This window comes from Acartia tonsa, chromosome 14 (genome assembly GCF_053477335.1).
Source record: "Acartia tonsa isolate MP-2025a chromosome 14, ASM5347733v1, whole genome shotgun sequence".
Classification (NCBI taxonomy): domain Eukaryota; kingdom Metazoa; phylum Arthropoda; class Copepoda; order Calanoida; family Acartiidae; genus Acartia; species Acartia tonsa.
The window spans coordinates 20267740-20290040 of record NC_137273.1 but is presented as its reverse complement, the minus strand read 5'-3'; the positions used below and the strand labels follow the sequence as shown (position 1 = coordinate 20290040).

At 33.3% G+C, this 22301-nt stretch overlaps 2 protein-coding genes across 2 annotated transcripts in view; one reads left to right on the top strand and one right to left on the bottom strand.

Annotated features, from left to right (window-relative positions):
* The window catches only part of LOC145305848 (uncharacterized), a 31246-nt gene extending 19674 nt beyond the window's left edge, over positions 1-11572 (top strand). The window contains exons 7-8 of the mRNA XM_080147670.1: positions 9563-9668; positions 10572-11572. Coding sequence (XP_080003796.1) covers positions 9563-9668; positions 10572-10600 — 135 coding nt within the window. The 3' untranslated portion in view covers positions 10601-11572. The remainder of the gene's footprint in view (positions 1-9562; positions 9669-10571) is intronic.
* Positions 11573-15986: 4414 nt separating this feature from the next.
* The window catches only part of LOC145305602 (uncharacterized), a 28508-nt gene continuing 22193 nt past the window's right edge, over positions 15987-22301 (bottom strand). The window contains exons 7-8 of the mRNA XM_080147289.1: positions 17979-18037; positions 15987-17661 (exon numbers count right to left, since the gene is read on the bottom strand). Of these exons, the coding sequence (XP_080003415.1) occupies positions 17595-17661; positions 17979-18037 (126 nt within the window). The 3' untranslated portion in view covers positions 15987-17594. The remainder of the gene's footprint in view (positions 17662-17978; positions 18038-22301) is intronic.

The window sequence follows — 22301 nt, the reverse complement described above, 5'->3', positions numbered from 1 at the left end:
ACTAATGGATTTAATGACGCATAATTGCCTTTAGCATCATTTATCCACTCATCCTCTTGGCTTCGTGACACAATGAAAAGTTCCGCCGCCGCCATAAAATTGTACAAAGACGGCTTGTACACAGAATCTGCGGCTGCTACATGACTACCAGCGGCTGTAGCCTTACCTTCTTGTCTGCTCTTTAGCTTCTTCAACCAGGTGTTCGCAACTTGCAGGACAGCTGCCATAATACGTTTGGCCTGTCCAAATGATCTCCTGTGCTTAAACCTAAAGACATCTTCAGCGGCTTCTCCGGCAACTTTCATTGAACATAACTTAACCATTTTGGTATTCAACTCCTCTGGGGGTAAAACCTGCTTGACTTCTTCGGCAGTTTTCACCGGCCACGCACTTTCATCCTGGCGCAACCATTCTGGGCCCAATCTGTACCTGGAACCTGGTCCCAAATCTGATACTTTGCAGGTGCTTCTGGTGCCCAAATCTGCAACGTTTTGCGTCCCCGGGACCCACCTCCAGTCATCCTTGTTGGTCGCAGATTGAATTTCTCCAATACGATGAGAATTAAATGTGTTCAACATAGCACTGTTGGAAACTATTTGTGATAAAACACACGATGAATCAGTAAAATACATCACTCTGATAATATCAAAGGGCAGGGCATCTCTGACGGACTTTGCCAACCTTGTGGACATCTGGCACCCCATCAACTCAAGGCGTGGAATTGACTCACACTTGACCGGCGCAACTCTTGACTTGGTGGCTAGCAGAAACGTTTCAAAACCTTGTCTAGTTGGCCACCTCAAATATGCATTAGATGCATAAGCCTCTGATGACCCATCCGAAAACATCATCAAGGATGGAAGGCCAGTTGGTTCATCCGGAACCACACAACGGTCAAACTCCAATTTAGCGACCTCAGCTCTGTCCTCCAGCGACTGAACAAGTTCATCCCGTAGACTTTTTGGAATGAAATCTTGCCAGCCCAAATTCAGCAAACAGGTTTTCCGCAGGACAAGTTTAATTCTCAACAGAATAGGGCTGCAAAGCCCGATCGGGTCGAAGGTTTGGGCGGCGAACCTATGGACCATCTTCTTTGTCAGATTCTCGTCCAAGGCGTCCTGGAGGTTGTACAAATCAGCATCCTCTTTCACCTTCCTTCCCTTGACTTTACCATCTTGGTTGACTCTTGTGGCGATGGACAACACATCGGTGGCTGGCTTCCATATCAGCCCGAGAACCTTGGTATGCTGGCAATCATCTCCAGAATAAATGACTTGTTTGAAGGAAAAACTACCTTTACCGATAATCCTGTCGGCCTCTTTCATCATCTCCTTGGCTTCTGGCTTCGATCCTGCTCCCGAAATAACGTCATCTATGAAGCTGTGCTTCTCAAGCTTGACTGCAACTGGAATCTGAGGTAACTTGAATTCCTCATCAGGGTAGGTAGGCATTTGTGGCTCCTTCCATAATTCAGGTTTGGCAACAATTTCACTACCATTTATTTTTCCCTCTCCATACATCTCCTTGACCTCTGCTTCACTCTTTCCGCCGAACAGGCGGGACGTCAACTTCAGGGCTGTAACTGCCAAATTTCCCGCAGCTAACTCGCCGAAATTTACAACTTTGGTCAGGTAAATTTCAAGTGGACCATCTGGCGTTGGGGAAAATAAAACTCTCTTCATCTGGCTGTCGAACTCTGTGGCCAGGATGGAGTTATAAAACTTGGAGATATCCGCGGTTATACCAACCTTGTAACCGCGGAAAAGCATCAAATGATAAAATATCTTCTGCATTGGCGGCGGGCCTCCCAGCATTATGTTATTAAAACTGGTACCCTTGAACGTCAGAGAACTATTTGCACACAATCGCATGGGTGTGGAACTTGAATCCTCCTTGAAAGCAACCACTATTGATGAACAAGACTTAGGTCCTTCATACTGCAACTCTTCAGGCGTGGCTTTTTGGAAAACGCCTCTTCTTATGGCGTCGTTGAATACCTCCACATACATTCCATAGGTACCTTCCTTGACCATCCTGGCACGATCCTTTTCAGCAATTTTGCGGGCTAAACTCTCATTGTAGGGTAAAGTGTGAGGATCTTCAATATAAGCATATTGACCTGTCCACTTGTTGGACTGCAAGTCTAGGGTTAAACCTGCCTCAATTATCCTCTGCCTCTCACGCTGGTCCCAGGTAGTGCCGTCGGCCATAGCCTTGCACTCTTGACAAGCAGTACATCCTGGACAAAGTGCCTGCGGCTGTATGCCAAACGATTCAGACGTCAGAAAGTCTGGCAAAGTGCCTCCACTGACACTGACAGCCTTATAAGCCGACTTTTGATCTCCAGCTCCACCATCAGCACTCGTACAGATAAAACCACTACCAAAAATGGTTCGCCACAACATAGACTGGCCCACTTTCTGGTAGGTTGAAGGAAACACGTCAGGATGTGTATTTCCAATGATGATATCTAAGCCTCCACTAATATATGTAAACCTTTCTGGCGGCATTTTAAATATCTCGGCGGCAGTTTCGGGGTGGACCGAGCGCATCTCGTTGGCCCCGCCGAGGGTAGGCATGACAGCTGCCTCAAACTCCCTCAGATTGCCGTCCCTATCCTTCAAATAAAACACAACATTGCGGCAGGAAGACTCACTGCCATCAGCTACAGAAATCGTTGTATATCTGCCAGTAGATTTCAGCTTCAACTTGTTGGATAACTTCTCAGACACAAGTGGCAAATTTGCCCCGGAGTCAAACATTACCGTGGCGTGGCAGGTGCCGCCGCCAGGTGCTACAACAGGAACTAACTGCAGTAAGAAAGTACAGGGGCTGGGTGCAGAACTTGACTTGTAGACTGTATTCACACCAGCACTAGCCTCATGGAGTAACCTGGAATGGTATCTGTCGCAATTATTAGTACCACAAACACCAAGCTTCTCAGATTTATTACACTTGTCAGCAGTATGGCCGTCGCACAAGCAGAGTTCACATAACTTCTTCTGCTGGACAATTTTCTTACGGTCAACCACATCCATCTTCTTAAACGTGAGGCAACGGAAAATCGGGTGTTTCTCCTTGCAGTTCTCCACAGGACATGCACTGTTCCACTTGGAAGCCTTGTCCTTCCCAGCCTTTCCATTCTTATTGTCGCTGCGGCCAGATACTTGCGCGGCGGCAGCTCTGTCACGATTTCTCTTGCCGGCGCCATTGTCATAGGACATATCACCAGCCAACATGGCACCCCTGGTCCTCTCCAGCAGTTCAACAATCTTCGGGATGTTGGGTTGGTTCATGCTACCTAGCTCCATCATAATTTTGTCTCTCAAATTCTCAGGGCACTTGTCTTTAAAAATATGAATGAGAGTTAGGTGGTTGTAATCCTTAGCTGCAGAACCAACGATGGCTTCTACCTCCTGCATCATGCTCTTGAAGGTAGCAATTGCGCTAACCACGTCCACAGGTTTATCCACAGGTTTCATCTTGTTCAACTTAGTTAAAATCCTCATGAACCGGCGAGTGTTTGATAAAAACATCTGGTCAAGAAACGCCCATTGTTCATTGTGATCTCTAATCGCTGACACTTGCTTGCGTAGTTCCGGGTTGGTTATCACCTTCTCCATACACAACATCAGACTTAACCTCTGGTCAGCAAATCCATAACCAGAGCAAAGATCCTTAAAGACCTGTTTAAAGTTTGGGTAATCCGTGTCAGTACCGTCGAACGACGGCAACAAACTGTTGTCCCAGCGCCCATACTGCGGGTTGGAACTCCGAATATCCACGGCAGACATACTTCTGGAGAGCATGGCAGGTGTCCCACTCTCATCCAGGTTAGATGAACGACGTTCCATCTCTCTAAGCCTTCGGTACATATCACGTACTTCTTGGCGCAACTCCACGGAAATTTTAAGCACTCCCATGTCCATCTTCACCTTCTCAATGACGTCAAGGTTCCTGGCGACAGTGCTTGACCTCGCGTCATCTGAATCATTGTCAAGCCAGTACAGAATTTTGTACACTGCTCCAACGACGCATAAACTTTATCTGCAACAGTTTTCTGCTCACTAGCTTCATCCAAGTCACGCTTGAACTCGCGCAGCTCACTAGTCTCCACGGCAGGTTTTAGACTTTTTATTAGGTCAGATTGGTCCTTGACCTCACTAAAAATGTCACGAATTAATTTTACATTCACATTTTCACATGAACTAAAACTTTGGCAGGCTTTTAGATTGTCATAAAACAATTTTAACTGTTCATCAAAAACTTCTAGCCTTTCACTGCCAATAGCGATTGCTCGCTCAATTTTCTGCTTTTTGGTTAGTGGCATATTGATTCACTAGGTACTTATTTCACAGAAAAATTGTCACAGTTTATTGCATCAATAATTCACTAGATGCTATTGATCTCTTGATGAATGCTAACGCCTATTCATCAGATATTTTGAAATTGTCTCAACCATGACACTTTGGTTGAGCTTGGACTTCCGAATTAGCGGGAAGTTCACGAGATCAGTTGGCGAACATACAAAACCCCCAATACCAGGAACCATCAAGATTCAACAGCAGGTTTGAATATAGATTTATTGATGAAATTATTTCAAAAGACCTGAAATTACAAGATCAATTAATAAACAGAATAAAATATTATTCGTTATCTTAAAACTTTGAGCACTAAAAAAAATCTTTTTCTTTTCTTATGGTTAAAGAATCTTTGGAAACTTTGGCTTTAAAGGAAAATTATTTGGTTTAATAAATCATTGTTAAATGCAACAATAAGGCACATAAAAATTACTAAAACATATATTAATCATAATTAAGTTTCATGCTTAGCTGGCTAAAGCCTTTTTAAAACTACATATAATCGTCCTATACACCATACTTCTTAATCAAATTAACAAATTCTACCTGAAGCTCTTATGGTTTCAAATCCCTGATATACTAGGGTAGTTCACACTCAATGAGACCAATGATAGGCCCAATTTTGTTCTTCGCAATCTTCACACTCTCATATCTCATTCAAAAGTAAAGAACGTGCGCTTCAAAATAAACAAACACTCTATGCCGCGCCACATTATGAAAGGAAAGCCCTAAAAGACGACATTTGCGCTTTGTTTTTGGTTTAATGATAAGGAATTTAATTTCGAACTTGATAAACACAAAGCTTCCTCGAAAAGAGGTTAAGACAATAATCAAGTCCTAAATATGTCAGTATGTCCTGAAACAGAATTTTGTATATAAGAAGTTTGCAACAAATTTATGTATAATTTTGTCAAAACTTGTAAATTTATATTTTGTTTATTCAGTTATGACACTATACAATTTTAATTTTCGTCTGTCATACCGTTTCAGAGCTTTTATGCATGTTGTCATTCTTGTTTTATTATATCTATAAACCAAATATCCTTACAAATAGTTACCAGTGCCAAACGTCCTATAGATTGCTCCAAAATTGCCTGAAAGTCCTTACTTTATCATTTGGAGTTTCGTATATTTTGTTAATTTCCCTAGTCTAATTTTTCTATCCTAATATATAAAGTAGTAAGCTTTTTTGTCTGTACATTTATTGGTTCTGGGATGGTTTTAGGCAGGGCATGGTTTTAGGCTATTTGCTGCCCTTCCATATCCCTTCGAATCTACTATATAGGGTTCCTAGATTCTAGGGGCACAGCCGCTAGTAAAATGATATAGCATCAGTAGAAACTATTTTGACTTTGATTTCCATGTAAAAATATATTACAAGTTTATACTAGCCACTTTCTATTTGGAGATGATATTATGTTGTTGTTTTGTGCGAAACTGATGGTTTACCTCAGAAATTACATCTATTTGAATGAAGCTAAATGCATCGAAATTTTCTCATTTTTTTCCCCCTAGATCATTTCATTTTAAATAAGGTGAAATATTCTATACTTTTCGACGAGCGATAGGTAGATTGATGTTAGGATAAACATTTGAAACTAAATAAAAGTAACTTGACTACCTACAATCATAAATTATGGAATAAATGTTTTCAGAAATTCAAAAAATCGGTTCTTCTTCGAATTTTACTGAACTGCATGTGGTTTCTAAATTGTTTGTAAAAACTACCCAAAAATTTATTCTTGCTTCCTAAATTTACGTACATATATCTTGCATAGTAGGTGATTGATATGTTATAATATTTTATACAGTTCGTATTTTGTACGTTAAGGTAATCTCAAGTTTTCTAAATATTTTTGTGGTTGCACAAAACAGAAAATTTTTAAAACTATAGATTGATTAAACCCTAAAAAGCAGTATTTTAGTGGTTATTTACCCATGTACTTTTAAAACTGTACACATTTTCGGTCTACTGTGTTTTTGTCATCTTTATCTGCTTTGTATTGCAAGAGGAATCTTGTAAATTTGAAAATATTCACCCCTCTTTGGAAATGAGGTTGAAAACTTTAAAAGAACCTGATCTGGAAATTTAGAGTAGGAATTTATCCCCAATTCCTTTCTTAAACAGAAATTCGCAATTTTAAATTCTGAAATAATTTTTTTGATTGACCAGAAGGAACTAAAAAAAATATTCTATCAAAAGATTAGTGTTTTTTGGACGAATATGCTTCAATTAAATTTATTAATACTTGATTTGATGAATATTTAGTTTTTACATTATTAAAAATCACTATAGTATAAACAAAACTAAAAATGACTTTTATAAAGAAAGTTTTTTTAAAAATAAGAAACAGTTTATTTGGTTTTCATGACACCCTTTTTTGTGACCAACCATTTATTTTCAAAAAGTAACATAACCACAGTTTCTTTTGCTGTTTTCAAACTTGTTTCTCATGGAAGAGTGTATATAAGCATAAATGTAAGTGTAAAGTAAACACCAATCTTTAGTCCAACAATTTACACTTAAATATTGTATTTGGAATTCTATGAATCTATTTATTTTCTAAACAATACAAGCATTTATATGTATATACCTAACGCTCGATCATTTAATACCTTGGGATTTAAATATCCATTTATGCTCAATTTTGTTTGCTTAAATAACATTCTATTGCAACAAAAAGGTGATGTTAGCAAATAATTTCTTGAATAAAATCATAAAACGTTTTTTCATTTAATTTTCATTGTTTTCACTGTTGTGTTTTTATTTGACATTAAAAATAAAAATCATAAAAAAATCTTCCAAATCAAAGAGAAAAAATCTTTAAATTAATGGTCAACTACAACTCCTCAACAGCATGCTGGCACGCTTTCATTTGCGTTACTTCCGCATTATATGAATTACTTAAGTATTACAATACAAGAATGATGTATAGCAAACAAGCAAAATATAATTAAAATAATATTTGCGGGGCAGTTAAAAAGGTTGTCATTAAATTCTCCAACTACAGCTGAAAATCAAATATAGATTTTGTGATTTTTTCGAATTTTTTTCTGTCAGCATAACCTTTAACATAGTTAGTTATCAGACTTCAGGGAAATTTTCTTAGTTTTAATATTATTATGCTGGTCATAGTCAAAGTTGTTTGAATGTCTTTCTAAGAAAATATCTGAATGCAAGACTTGAAATTAAAGAATAGAAAACAGTGTTAACAGTTAAATAACTCTTTTCTTATCTTCTTTCTATTTCCATTTAAATTGAATGACAGGAAATTGTCAGGATTTTAGGGATAAGACATAAAATAAAAAAGTGGAAGTTGCTGGAAACATATTTTGATAAACAAATACAACTATTGAATAACTACTTTTATTCACAGACCTACTGATTTCTTCTTTTGTCAAATCAAATGTAATAAATAGTTCATCCTTATAATAAAGTAACAGGATGTCTGTTTGTTTGTGTGTCTGTTTGTACCGAAGAATCTCACTAACCGCTGTACCAATCATTTTCTCTTCAACAGGATAGTTTCTCATAGGTCCCGGGAAGGTTTATAACTATTTTCTTGGGGGGTGGGACACCCAACCCCCCCAAAAAATTAAAAATACCCCCACCTCCAAAAAAAATCAATCTTTTAACTAAAATAAAAGATGATGTGGGAACCCCCCCCCCAAAAAAAAAAAAAAAAAATTCCACCCACCAAAATTTTTTTTCTTTTTTCCTTTTAAAATCTAAAATAAGAAATTGGGTTATCACATTTGACTCCCCCCTCCTCAAGTGCCCTTCTAGGGGCGTAACCGCTAGTAATAAGATACAGGCCAAAAAACAGTTGAAAACAGCTGTGCTCTTTACAACTTTCAGACCAAATCTAGTTGATGAATATCCCTTATTTGCCTGAAAAATAGTAGTTTGCACAGTTTTGTCCAATTCAAAGCTCTCAAGTGCTGTTGCACATTTATACTATTTCAAGTAAATAATTTACTCATCTCTGTAAAACAATTCCACTTTTCCATTTTTAACATTTAAAAAAAAAATCATTTCATGTTTAACACTTTAATATCATTGAAAAGTGTACTCAGGTAAAGGAATACATGTTCCCTGTGATGACATCATTGTTTGTTTGACCCCTGTTTTGTTCTTGTAAAAACCAGCTGTGACCAACAAATAAATTAATTTGAAAATAGTAAATTGTAATTTGATGATAACTCCCCAAAACAGCTGAATTTGCCAAATTCTTAAATTAATTCAGTTGTTGGTTATACCTGTTTCTAGTAATGAAAAAGTTTAAAATAATGTGATTAATAACACTCTTTTTCAGTTGTTATAATATTGATAATGTTTAAAATGTTATTGCTAAATGTTGATAAACTAAATAATTCATTGATCGGTTCATGTGACAAAAAATTTAATTCAGAATGTATGAACATCTAACTTGTTGTTTTATGTTACAGTGATATTAAGGGATAAGACATTGGATGATAAAATGATTTACATTATGACGATAAACAAAATTACCCCTTGTAAACTAAAATTATTTTCTACTATTTTAAACAAACAAAAGATTTAGCAAAAGTCTCTAAAGTTGGTATTACAAAGAATAATATAACATGATTTATTTTACTGTCTAATGACCGCTCCCTTCCTGTTTGTGTGGTGAAAATATTCAATTGTACCCATCAATTGTATCATGGATTAATGTATATGAACATATGAATATAATTGGAATTTAATCTTCCAATTAACATTCTCAATAAAAACATTTTCTACACATTAAACAGGGAGAAGATAAATTTCTTGTCAATTATCCTATCTTTGGTTTTTACAAAAATTATATTTCAAGAATAACTTGATTGAAACTACATGTAATGAAATGTTAAATATTTAGTGTGATATGGATGTAATTATAAGATTTGTTTTTATATTAATAGTTTACAGATAAACAGGTCTTTTTTTAATTTGCCATTTTTCATTTTTTTTACCTCAAAAATGGTAAATTTTAAGATTTCGGGAATTTTTGTTTGCAAATTAAAATAAATTTTGCAACAAATGTTTGAATAATGGCAAAATAAAAATAGTTTCTAAATACAAATATAATTACTATTAAATTTTTTTTCTGGATCATCCTGTAAACTATTAATCTGAGATAGGATGTATGAGGTAAGCTTTTTTGTGAGTCACTCTGTAAATAATATTATCTGTTTAGACTGGTGACTTGACAGTGAACACTATGAATGCCCCGAATGAGTCAACCCTGCAGTGCGGGTGTGAGAATATTAACTGTCCTTTCTGTAATCTCATGATGAGTATAGGTAAACTAATATCCTTATTTAAAAGTAAAAGGATCTCTGTCTGTCTATGTATATCAAAGAATCTCTCCAACCACTCAACCGATATGGTTCTTTTTCAAATTGTAGCGTCTCAGGTACTGGGCATGTTTTTGTTTATAACTTTTTGGTGGGAGAGTATCACTAACAAATTTTAAAATGAAAATCATAAAATTAAAACTAGTTTTGTTAGCTAGAGCCACCAGTCCCTCGAGGGTAACAAAACTGGTTTTAACCTTATCTTTTTTCATTAATACGGGGAAAGTGTCTATAATACGACGCAATAAACAATGATTGTAAATTTTAGTTATTTTTAACAACGTAAGATGAAAATAGCGATAGTTAGTAGTTTTTTATTTGAGAAAATTATAAGAATAGTTTAAGATTTATTTAAAAATTCTTTACTGTTAGTAGTTTTTATTTGAGAAAATTATAAGAATAGTTTAAGATTTATTTAAAAATTCTTTACTGCTTTTATATAAAGTGTACTGATATTAATACTTAAAGGATTTAACCTGTCTTACAATTTTTTCCTACATTTTTAACTAAGGCTGCTAAAATTAAGACAAAATGTCAAATATTTGGAAGTCTCCATGTGTTCCAGCATTTTTTTCACCATAAAAATTTTAAGAAAATGAGTGTATTATGGAAAAATCAGTATGTTCGTTTAACCCTATATCAGTGAGAGGGTAGGTACCTGTGTAAAAGGTTTAGTTACAAAATTTTCAAATAGTACAAATAAGCAAATTTTAGTTAAATTTCTTTTAATACATCAAACCTGGGGGCCACAGGATACCATCTAAAATCCAGACCCACCTACCTCGAGTCAGGGAATAATTTTAAAGGTTATAATCTTATCACCCTTAGTAAAGCTAATTTATTTTTCAGGCTCAACTGACCCAACAATTTTACAGTGATTTCATACAACAAACTTAATCAACATTCTTGTATAAAAAAAAGAAACAATTTCCATATTACTGCTTTAATATAATATATTTATTAATTAGTGTGTGCTTTTGTAAAAGTAAAAAGCTCAAATTCTGCTTCATATGATCCAAAATGCTTGGTATTTATTCATTTATCAAATAAAGGGAGATTCTGCAAACATAAAAATATAATATTTTTTTTGACTTTGCAATGCATTCAAGTTAAGTAAGAAATGACTTCTTTCAACCCCGTTTTCTTATTTTTCTATTTCACAACCTCTTCTATTACAAACTAAAGCCAATTTTACCCCACATTTATCCGTGAGTAGCTAGGCAAAGTGTCTAAAAATCAGCCATGTGACGTCATAAAAATGAGGGATATTAGAGCAGTGGGAAATAAAACTGCTAAAAAAGAGATGGATAATCCCTCATTTTAATGACGTCACAAGGCTGATTTTTTGAGACACTTTGTCTAGCTACACCCCTAAACACATCAAAATTATAAGTTGAATTAAATTGCTGAATTATAAGTCTTCCTTTTATTCCCTATTATTCAGTCATTGACAAAATCAGATTCAAAGCTTCGAACAAAAAATACTTAAACTTTTGAGTCTATATATTTTAATTATAAATCTATATCTTTAACTAGCGGCTACGCCCCTATAGGCCTCTAGGGGCACTTGGGAGGGGAGAGTCAAATTTGATAACTTAATTTATTATTATAGATTTTTAAAAGAAAAAGTAAAAAAAAAATTTTGGGGGGAAGGGGTAATTTTTTTCTAGGGGCGATTTCTCTTGGGAGGGTGGTGGTACCCTCTCTCAAAATAGTTATAAACCTTCCCGGGACCTATGAGTAGCTACCCTGTTAAGGAGAACCCGATCGGTTCAGCGATTAGTGAGATCTTTTGGTAAAAACACACAGACAAACAGACTTCCTGTTACTTTAGTATAAGGATTTGAGTTTTGGGAAAATTTAATCCCTATAAAAAGTAGGGTGTAGATAAAAATATAAGGGGGGGGGGGGATATCCAATTCTTACTCCAATTACTCAATTTGTGATCCTTTGAGGATTTTTAAAGAATTTTTTAAAAATTCTTACCACATTATTGAATTTTTCCCCAAAAAAATATTGTATCCTAATAGTTTTCTTATTTAAAGCATATTAATTTTCTTAGAAATAATGCATCTTAAGATTAGGCCAAGGTAATATTTTTTTAATTTTAGAAATTTTTTTTTTTTATGGATATAATTTACTTAGGAAAAGGTAACTTATCTTCTCTCATGTCTATATATTTTTTTGATGATATATTGTATCTGTTCAAAATTTGCATTACCTCAACAGTAATTAAAATTGAGTAATTAAATGATAATAATGAGGACAAGTATAATCATAAATTGTGGGGCAAACATTAATTTTGACAAATCTTGCTAATAATTCCACAAGTTATGTGTTGGATTTAATCAAATGCTCTTATAATGTCACACTATTCTTAATTGTGCAGCTTTTCATAGATATAAAATTAATAACACTTTGACTTGATACGAGCATTTGACTACTACCCAACTTCACGGAATTAAAAAAAATAACCCCCTTTTATTGCTCGTTAACTTTTTTAATCTGTAAAAAAAGTCCTTTCCCCTTTGAAAGAAATCAAACATTTATATTTACCAGTTATAGAGTAGCAGCGCTACTAATAATATTGAATTATGCAAACAAATTAATTCTTCAGTGTATAAACTTTGTAATTAAGTTCCAGCTAAATCATAATTGAAAATGATATTTTATAAAAACTTCAATTTTCACTTTAAACGCTAAAATTTTATGAAATTGAAATCTATTGCAATCAGGGCTCAGAAGCCGCTCGAATGCACCTACCAGCTGGTATCTGTTTGAATACTGGATGGATTTACAACGGCAAAAAAAATAAGGTTTTTGCCTTTTTGGAAGCTTTTGCACTTTTTTTGGAGGCTGCATTTACGAAGCAACAAACCATATCAACGGATTGTTAGTAATATGACGTTTGACGGCTAATGAGCATGATAAGTGGATATGCTGTTTGCCGCAGCTGTCGATCCCTGATTAAAATAGAGCACAGTGACACCATAAAAGTACAATTTACAACAGAAAAAAAAATGTTTCTTTCAAGTCTTATCTTAATATAAGCAATTTTGCCAAATAAAACTATGGGATGCAGGGACAAGACATTGGACTTGAAATTACAATGGCACTCAAATAGATTCAAAATCGCTTTCGCGTGTTTATTGGCTTAAACTTCTACCAAAAGTTTTGTTTACCACCATTTGGGATGTACATCAATTTAACCGTTCATTGTCTTATCCCTTAAGATCCATGGATGCACCTTCTTTAGGAAATCTAGTACTTGACAGAAATAAATATTTTTCAGAAATGGTAAATTTTTATTAAGCAATGTAATCCTGTTGTATAAGTATTAAGGATTTTTTGTCTATAGCTTAAGAATGCGATAACTACTAAACCGATTGAGTTCTATAGTTCACACTTCACACTGGTTCCGGGGTGGTTTTAGGCTATTTTTATCTTATCTTTAGTCCTTGGAATGCTTTAAATCTATTTTTCTGTCTCCTTCTTATACCTTGAACAGAACCCCTATGATATAGGGGCGCAGCTGCTAGTAATTAATCAATACAAAACAAATAAATAAGAAAAAGTACAATAAAAAAAAATAAAAAAGTACAAGTCACAACAAAATAACATTAATATAAATTCTTGTATTATTTCCAAAAATTGTATTAATTATTTAGTAAAGTTAAAGTGAAAAAGATTTATAAGGTTATTAATCATAGGGATAGTTGCATGAAGTTCATTTATAGAATTTGATTGAGAGCATAAGTTTGTGGAAACAGGATAGCCATATAAGTTGCATATATCCAAAAAATATGGTTTTCAAGTCTTGATATTTTTAAAACTACCTGGTAGAAAATTAAAATTCTTTCAAATATATGTCCTATAGACGTAGTTTAAACTATTGAACAGCAGAAAATATGAAGTTCACTAAATTCAAGTTTAAATGCACTTCATGCAATAACCCCTATGTAAATTGCAGCAATTATAATTGAGAATCAATTTATAAATGAATTGATAGAATTAAAACTTATTCCTATAATATCCAATTATTTTCTTTAATTAAAAAATTATGATTGTAGTTGTACAGATAAATTTTACTTTTGTAAAAGATTTTGTTTAAAAAACTTGTATTTTAAGAGGAAGGGACAATCACATAAAAATTCAACTAAGCCTTAATTTGGGAGTTTAGAAGAAATATTATTTCATCATCAAATGTCTTAACCTTGCTTCAATGCATATTTTTTATGTAAAACAATATACCAATTATTGTAAGATTTTTGTATATGATATATTTATATTTCTGTGTAAAAAGTGATTAAAATTTTAAAAGTTACTTTAAATATTTCATACTTTAACAAATTGTCTTTTTATTTTAAAATTAAGTCTAGAGTGATCCCCATTATTATTATCATCTTGTTATTGCTGTTTTAATGTTATACTTATTATTATGTATAGATCTATCGTATTAAAGGCAATTGTCTGCGGATAGGAATATGAAAAATTATAGGAATGTTTCTTTCTTTGTTTGCCCCAAATAAGAAAGAGACCCATTTTATCATTTGTCTTTCTTTTTTGATGGAAATTGTTTAAAACATAGTTTTCAGTACGGTTCAGAACCTAGTAAGAGTGTCTGACTCTCTCTGATTATGACGTAAAAAAAAGATTTGCCAATGAGAGGCCACTATAAATTTTACAGTGTATATTGGCCTCTCATTGGCTAATCTTTTTTACGTCATAATCAGAGTCAGACACTTTTACTAGGTTCTACGGATCAGAACCGATTTTAATCCATCGGAAAGGAATCAATGTTGGAAAATTTATGAAAGATAGAATTAATGATTAATTTTACTAAAATATAATACAGCCAAAAACAAATTATTAAGGAAAAACTAAATTATTTTTCAATCTATATTATATAAAATGTGTGAGACTAAATGATGCATCTATGGTATATTTTCTCTATGTAAATTATTAATATTATTATATCATGTTGATATAAATAAAGTATAATAAAGTTTTATCTTTAAAAAGTTTTTTTTATAGTTTTTTTTCAGCATAGCTACTCTGCAAATTATCAGTCAGGCAGAGACTGTAAATCTTACTGGTACCCAAAGTTCCTTCAACAGATCTATAGTATAGATGTATATACAGACAACTACCTCCCTTCATTTTTCAAAGACCTCTATCGTCTGCTTCTAAATAATTTTCTGCTACTTAGCTGTGTTAATATAAGCGAAACCATTGGTTGATTTTCAATGACCCAATAGAAAGGTTGCACAAGACGATTGCGATGGGGAGATACATTATTTAACCCTTTTTCCCTCTAGTGTTTTACTTTAATGTTCCTTCATTCGTTGACCTAAAAAATTTAGGGACTTACATTACATCCTCATTCTGATAATCTCCATACTTTTCTACCAACAGAAAAAATTAATTTGTCCTTTTTAAAAAAGCTTCGAGTCCGTAATATACAAAACAAACTATTTTTTAGTAATAAAGCTTTTTTATAAATTAATGCAACTGTCTGCCTATCTTTTAGAAGAAGTATGTGCAGATTTTAGAATGAATGTTGCCCGCCCGATTGTGTGTTTGGTTGTTATTGATATTTCAATGACATTAGGTTTATATTGTGTCCCTATACTTATTAGGATATATAAGTTGGAAGGAATTTTAATGTTAGAGGGAGATTTGAAATCAAATTTTAAGGATTTTTTTTTTATAAAATTCGTTTTTTGTAGAATTATTTATCTAAAAGCAGAAATAAATTTTGATCAATAGGATAGTTGGATTGGATGCTGTGAGTATTGGTTTAAAATATATGACGTAACAAAAAAAATTAGCCAATGAGAGTCCACTACGCATGCCGCCATTGGTCAATAACGGCCTCTCATTGGATATTTTTTTTTGTTACGTCATATTTTTTAAACCAATACTCACAGCATCGTTGGATTGGAAACTACCTGCGCTCTTATTGGTTGAATGATGTGCGACACTTAAGCTTCTCCTATCAGAGCGAAGATAATTTTCAATCCACAAATCACAGATGTCAAAATAAGTTAACTTAAATTGTATTTCCGCTTTTAGATAAAGAATTTAGATAAAACGAATTTTATAAAAAAATTCTTAAAATTTGATGCAGATTTCAAATCTCCCTCTAACATTAAAATTCTTTCCAACTTATATATCTTAATACTTATGGCTAATGGCTTATCCTTGTTTCATTTCATAAGTTTTTTTTTATAAAGCAATAAAATAAGGAACACATGAAAACTATTTAGAATGTCAATAAATATATTTCACAGAGTAATACAATATTTTATAAAGTGCTAAGCTGGTAAAATAAATTTTTATTGTACTCTAAACATAAAAATAACAAGGATGCAGTATTCTTAAGTAGTGAAACTTAAAAAAAACAATGATGGATAGACAGACAAAGTAGATTATAAAGCAAATTTTGGGTTGCGTGAAGGAAACGAAGTTGCGGGTTTTCGTATTTTCTCAGTAGCCTTTAAAAGGTTAGGTTAAGATAGGTTAGGTGATTGCCCCGCCTTCCTGCATGGGCTAGAAATAGGAAAAAAGCTACTGTTAAAATATGACGAAACCCGCAACTTCATTTCCTTCATTTTACCCCAAATTTTCGGTGGTCATAAAAAGAGAGGAGAAAAAAGAGGAAAAATGATATAAGAATACATGTGTGTATTTTTAGCATGACTTAAGGACCGAGTAAGTTGAATAATGGATGTTCTTTGGGAGAGGAGGATCTTAGAACACTTATGCACATAGGTAGCCATGTAATACTATTCCATTTTATCAAAATATATTAAAAACTTACAGAAAAAAATAGATGTAATACGTAAGTTTTAATAAGAAGTGATTAGAAAACATTAAATCATCTTTGATATGACAACAGCAAGTTGTAACAAGTTATTAGCATTTTATATAACAACATAAAAAATATAAAATAACACTATACCTTAAAAAATTACGTTTTTCTATGTTAAAATGTCATTAAACAATTTTTGAAAAAAAACTGTATAAACTGTAAAAAAAATTTAAAAATCTCTACATTTTTTTTCTTTAATCATGGTTCAATGATTTTAATATGTCCGTTGCTTTTCATAACTTCTTCAGTTTGATTTTGAATCGTTTTATCCAAATCTGCTTCGTCTGTTAGAGTTAAGTCTTTAAATACAAACATTCTACGATTTTTAAAATGGACAAATTCTTTTTTCACTGTTATATGATTTAACAGAACAGCTACTTTAATGTAAGTGACTGCGTCTGTATGTCCGTCCTTCTGTAACGCAAGATTACAATTTTTTTCTCGTATTCATTCGAATCCGGTGGATAGGAACCGGTTCTCATCTATACGAAAAAACTATGTCTAGCATCGTATTATATCCAGCTTTCTACGAATATAGAAATGTACAATCATAAGATTAAAACCAGTTTTTTTAGCCGGTGCCTTCGGCACCTCGGGGCTAAAAAAACTAGTTTTAATCTCATAATTGTACTTTCTATATCCGCGGAATTTGTTTATAATACGATGCGAGAAATAACTATTCCTTCACTTTCCTGTCGTATTCTTTTTTCCTTTTATCTCCTTTTAAGATTTTTCTATTTTTTCTTTTCCTTCGCTCTCATTTTTTTTCTCTTTCTTAATCAGGGCTAGGCCGTGCCACAGCCGCGCATACGCCTCAAATTTACATCAACTTGTGGGCAAAAAAGAAGGATCGTCTGTTTAGAAACACTTTTATACATAAATTTGAATTTTAAAGTTATAATATGACGATTTTGCTAAGGCTAACACGCGACTGACGCGCAGCTGTCGATCCCTGCTCTATATCCACATAAAAACATCTGTAAGATTCTAAAATTACTTCACTTTGAATTATAAAAATCGTAGGAAGTTCCTTTGAGGTCAACAGGAGGTTCTTCTGACTGTTCTCTGCAATCAATAATAATATTAGTTAAGATTAACGGGATTACAAAACTGCTATTTCATACAAAAATTTAAAATGCAGAGGTAAATGGCTTGGAGATGAATTTAGGTGTTATATTTTTAAAATTCTTTAGAGACCGGGCGCTAGTTAGCCAGTAGAGATAAAGAGAAGATAAAATCTTGTACATGTATTTCCAGGCATCTAAAGTAACTTTTTAGGTCAGCAAAATAATTGAATTCGAAAAAGTGTATTTTGAGTAACACGTCAAATGCGAAATTTAAGACACATTAATTCTAAAAAATATGAAGTTATTATTGTTTACCTTGAATATGTGTTCTTCAGAATACTGTGATGTTCGTCTCTGCTTTTACGTCGCTTTATCTAAATAAGAACTGAAATATAATTTTTAAATAGATACTGAAGTCAATGGGAGTTGGTAGTATCGTTAAACCGCGATCATGGCTCAACACGTAGCGCATCCGCTCTTCGCCAGATAGGTGATAGGTTCGAATCTCGTGCCGACAACGCGTCATAACTAACGATGTTAAAATGGTTCCTACTGCTGCTATGTGTGGTGCGCGACATAAATAGTAAGAGTAGAGGGAATGCTTTGTCCAATAAACAGACGCAATTCACTACCATGGACAAAGGTCGTGCAATCAAAGGATTGGTTGTCTGATGGATGTTATTAAACCTAATATCTTTGGGTATTCCACCATTACTAGGTAATGGTAATGGTAGTATCGTTATATTAGCAAGCTATAAGAAACATTTTATCATGGTATGCGAGGATCTCTAATAATATTCTATATCCTTTGTTCAGCGATCATAATATACAAAATTCCTTCTTAGGTAGAGAATTAGTTTTTACTCCATTATACAATGTACATCTTTAAAATTTATTCCTAACGATCTAAAGCTACCAAAGGCAAAAACTAATTATACAGTTTTTTATTCCATTGACCCCTCCTTATTTGATAATATTAGTTTTTCTTATCTTACAACTATTTATTGGTACAATTAAAATTAATAAACCCTATATTACATTTTATTACTTAACTTTCCACTTTTCAAAGGTCATATTAAAAATATGTCTAAAGGTGTAATTTATATTAATATTTTCTGATACAAAACCTTTCTTATCATGTGTTTATGATAACTATAATAGATTTATATGAATTATCAGCAAGACAGAAAGACAGACAGACAGACAGACATGTCTGTCTGTCTCTATTGTGCATGTGTGGAAGCAGCTTATAGTGCCTATAAAAAAATGACGTCATACAATACAAATTACCAATGATAGGCCATTATGCATTTTAATTGATAAATTAATGTTAAAATCTATACTACTCTATCATTGGTCATTTGTATTATATGAAGTAATTATTTTTATAGGCATTATAAGCTGCTCCGTCTGTGTGTATATTAGTGATCTAGCGGCTACGCCCTCAAGAGGTCTCTAGGGGCACTTGAGGTTGGGGAAGGGGGAGGGAGTGATTCAATCTATGAGACTGCAAGAAATATAGATAGAGAAAAAAATATAGATAGTTATATTATAAAGATCTGTTTTGAAAGAATGTATATTTGACATTTGTGTTTGAATTGTAGATATTATATTTGTCTAACATCAATACTTCAAATCTTAGAATAATACTCAACAGTGGCGTGCCCAGAGTTCAGCCAAGGGGTCGCGGGATGGCGCAATGAAAGAGGGAAAATATGACATGACTTTTTATTTTACATGCACCTTAAGTTTTATAACCATGTTCTCTAATTCGTTGACTTGAAAACTTTTGTAAAACTCTTGATATGTTTGTACATACATGCTTTTCTACTACAGAAGGGTTAATTTTGTTTATCCTTATTAGTGATGTACATTAATTTGTCGTGAATTATCACTGCTGGAGACGCACTTACAATTTTTGCGACCTGAATGATTTTTGTCAAGGGGTGGGGGGCAGCTAAAGATAAATACCTCCCTCCTACACACCCCTGAATATCTGAATATGAAATAGTAAAAACAATAAAGATTGGAAATTTATCAAATCCAAGATAGTTATATAAGCAATTTTATTTATCAATTAAGAATTTGGGGAATAATCCCTTTCGTGGCATCGACCTTTAAAATGGCTTTTGATGGGTTATTTTAGGTTAGGTTAGGTTATATTGGGTTAAGTGATTGCCCCACAGGGTTAGGCAATTGGCCCCGCAGGGACTAGTAATAGGAGAAAAGCTGCTGTGAGAAAAACGAAGAAACGCCCCTTAAGGAGCATTGCCACGAAAGGACTATACCCGGAATTTGTTACAGATGAAATTTTTCATAACCCTATTAAAGCATTCTTAATCTATATCACAAAGTAACATAATGTCTAACCATCTGTTTTACAATATGATTAAAGGAAGGAAGTCTTGCTTTTCAAGAAGTATTCTACTGGTTTTATTTTCATTAAAGCAGGTTGATTTATATCAGTTCAACATATGATTAGAAACTATAGCGATTAATCGAATCATTTAAACCTTTAATCCCACAATAATTGCCAGTTTTACAATTACAATTATAATAATAATTTGTGGTAAAAGAGGGTCATTTTTTCGCGTAAAGTTTGGCGTTGGGGGTTTAGTCAAATGCTCTTATTGAGTCAAGCTGTTCTTAATTATGACCATTTCATATATATACATTTGGTCATAATTAGGAGCAGTTTGACTTAATAAGTGCTTTTGACCAAACCCCAACTTTACGGAAAATGCGCGAACAAAATTAACCTCTTTATTTATATTTCATTGCCCTATACCTGTCACCCTTTCTTTTACTTGACATAGATTTCAATAAAATATGGGTAAAACATCACTACCGCATCAAGTCTTTTCTTATCATAGTGTCAAAACACACCCTCTTAATTGTCAATATGGTGTTATTAAACATTTTAAACCAATGTAACTGGAATTCAAAGTTTTTTTAACAGCGTTGGCTACAGAAATGTGAGGACTTTTTGTTAAATTTTATATGATACAAATTTGCAGTTTTTAAAACTTTTAAACTGGTATTCTAATTCTACAGAAAAGGCTAATTTTGTTATTCATAATTAGGGATGTTCAATTTAATATCTATCGTAAATTGTCTCCTGTCTTTAGATCCCTGTTAGTTGCGACACTTTGGAGGCAGTTATGACAAACCTTTTAGTCGTCCCAGTAGGACAAACATAAAGTCACTTGAGAAAATTGTTAAATTTTGGAAGAATAAAAATTTATTCTTAAAACAAAGAGAGGGGTAGGTTTCTGGTAAAATCCGTAAAGGTTATGTGTTATAAGTTAAAAACAGTAGTAGAACGATAAAAATTTATGTTAACTTTTATTTTTTTTGTCTATAGTTCTTTTCAATAAGAAATACACATATTTAGTGAATATTATCGTTCTACTACTATTTTTAAGCCTTAAAACACACACCTTTACGGATTCTTCCAGAAACCTACCCCTCTCTTTTTTTAATGTTGGTTTCTTTCTTATAGCATTTGGACCACAATGAAATCATTGTTTATCATCATTGGTGATATAGTACATCGTTTATCGTACATTTATCGTGAGATTGATGGATTAACGATAATATTTCTACTTGATGGCAATAGTATTAAATATTCTTAATAAAAATCTACTATGCAAAGTTAAATAATTCTGATTTAGAAAAATATGGGATAGTTTTAAGCTATTTTCTACCCTCCTTTCCTCTAATACAGATTTTTAAGATACTAGGAGTGAGGGCGCGCATATCAAACAAAGGGACAAACACATGAATTCCTTATCAATATCATTTTTGTTGTTGTTGAAAAGGCAACATATTAAAGAAAGTTGTGTAGTAGCTGGGTTTTAAATAGAATACAAGATTTATTTTTGTGATTTTTAATACTTCTTTTTTTGTCAGTGTCCAAAGCTGTGTACAGCCAAAAAGAAATATGTTTTCTGATAGTGATAAGGCAAGAAAAATTACATTCAATCGTAAAAATATCATCTATACAATAAAAAAAAATTTATTTTGTACAGAGAAATAAAAATATAATTTTGCATTGGAGAATAATCATTTGCCGATATCACCGTTGTAACGGTATATAACGGTGGCAAGGCGGTAAATAACAGTGAGCCAAAGGGACACGACAATGGCCGATGAATTGATGTAACGCCCCAATGATTTGATAAAAAAAACATCCCTTTAATAGATTACAACAAGTGGTTGAAACGCTTTGACACTCAACTTTTTGAACCAACCAATTAAAATTCAATTAAAGTCTCCAAAGTTGTTGTATAGTTTCCGAGTTATGATGGGGGAATTTACACCCTCCCCCCCCTCCTCCCTGGAACAGTAATGATTTGGAGCCCCCCCCCCCCTAAATAGGGTTAAATCTGTAATATGAAAAAATTCTAGCTCAGACTAATTAAATATTTGACTAATCACCAAGTTCATAAGAGAACAATCATTAAGAAAACAAGAAAGATTAGGTGCAATAGTATAAGCTTTAAAATATCATATGAATATAACCACTGAACCGACTGGGTTCTCTATTTTAGTCAAGCTTCGCATAAGTCCTGTGATGGTTTCAGGCTATTTTATTTTGATAAATAAGTCTTTGGATGGTTTCAAGCTATTTTTCTA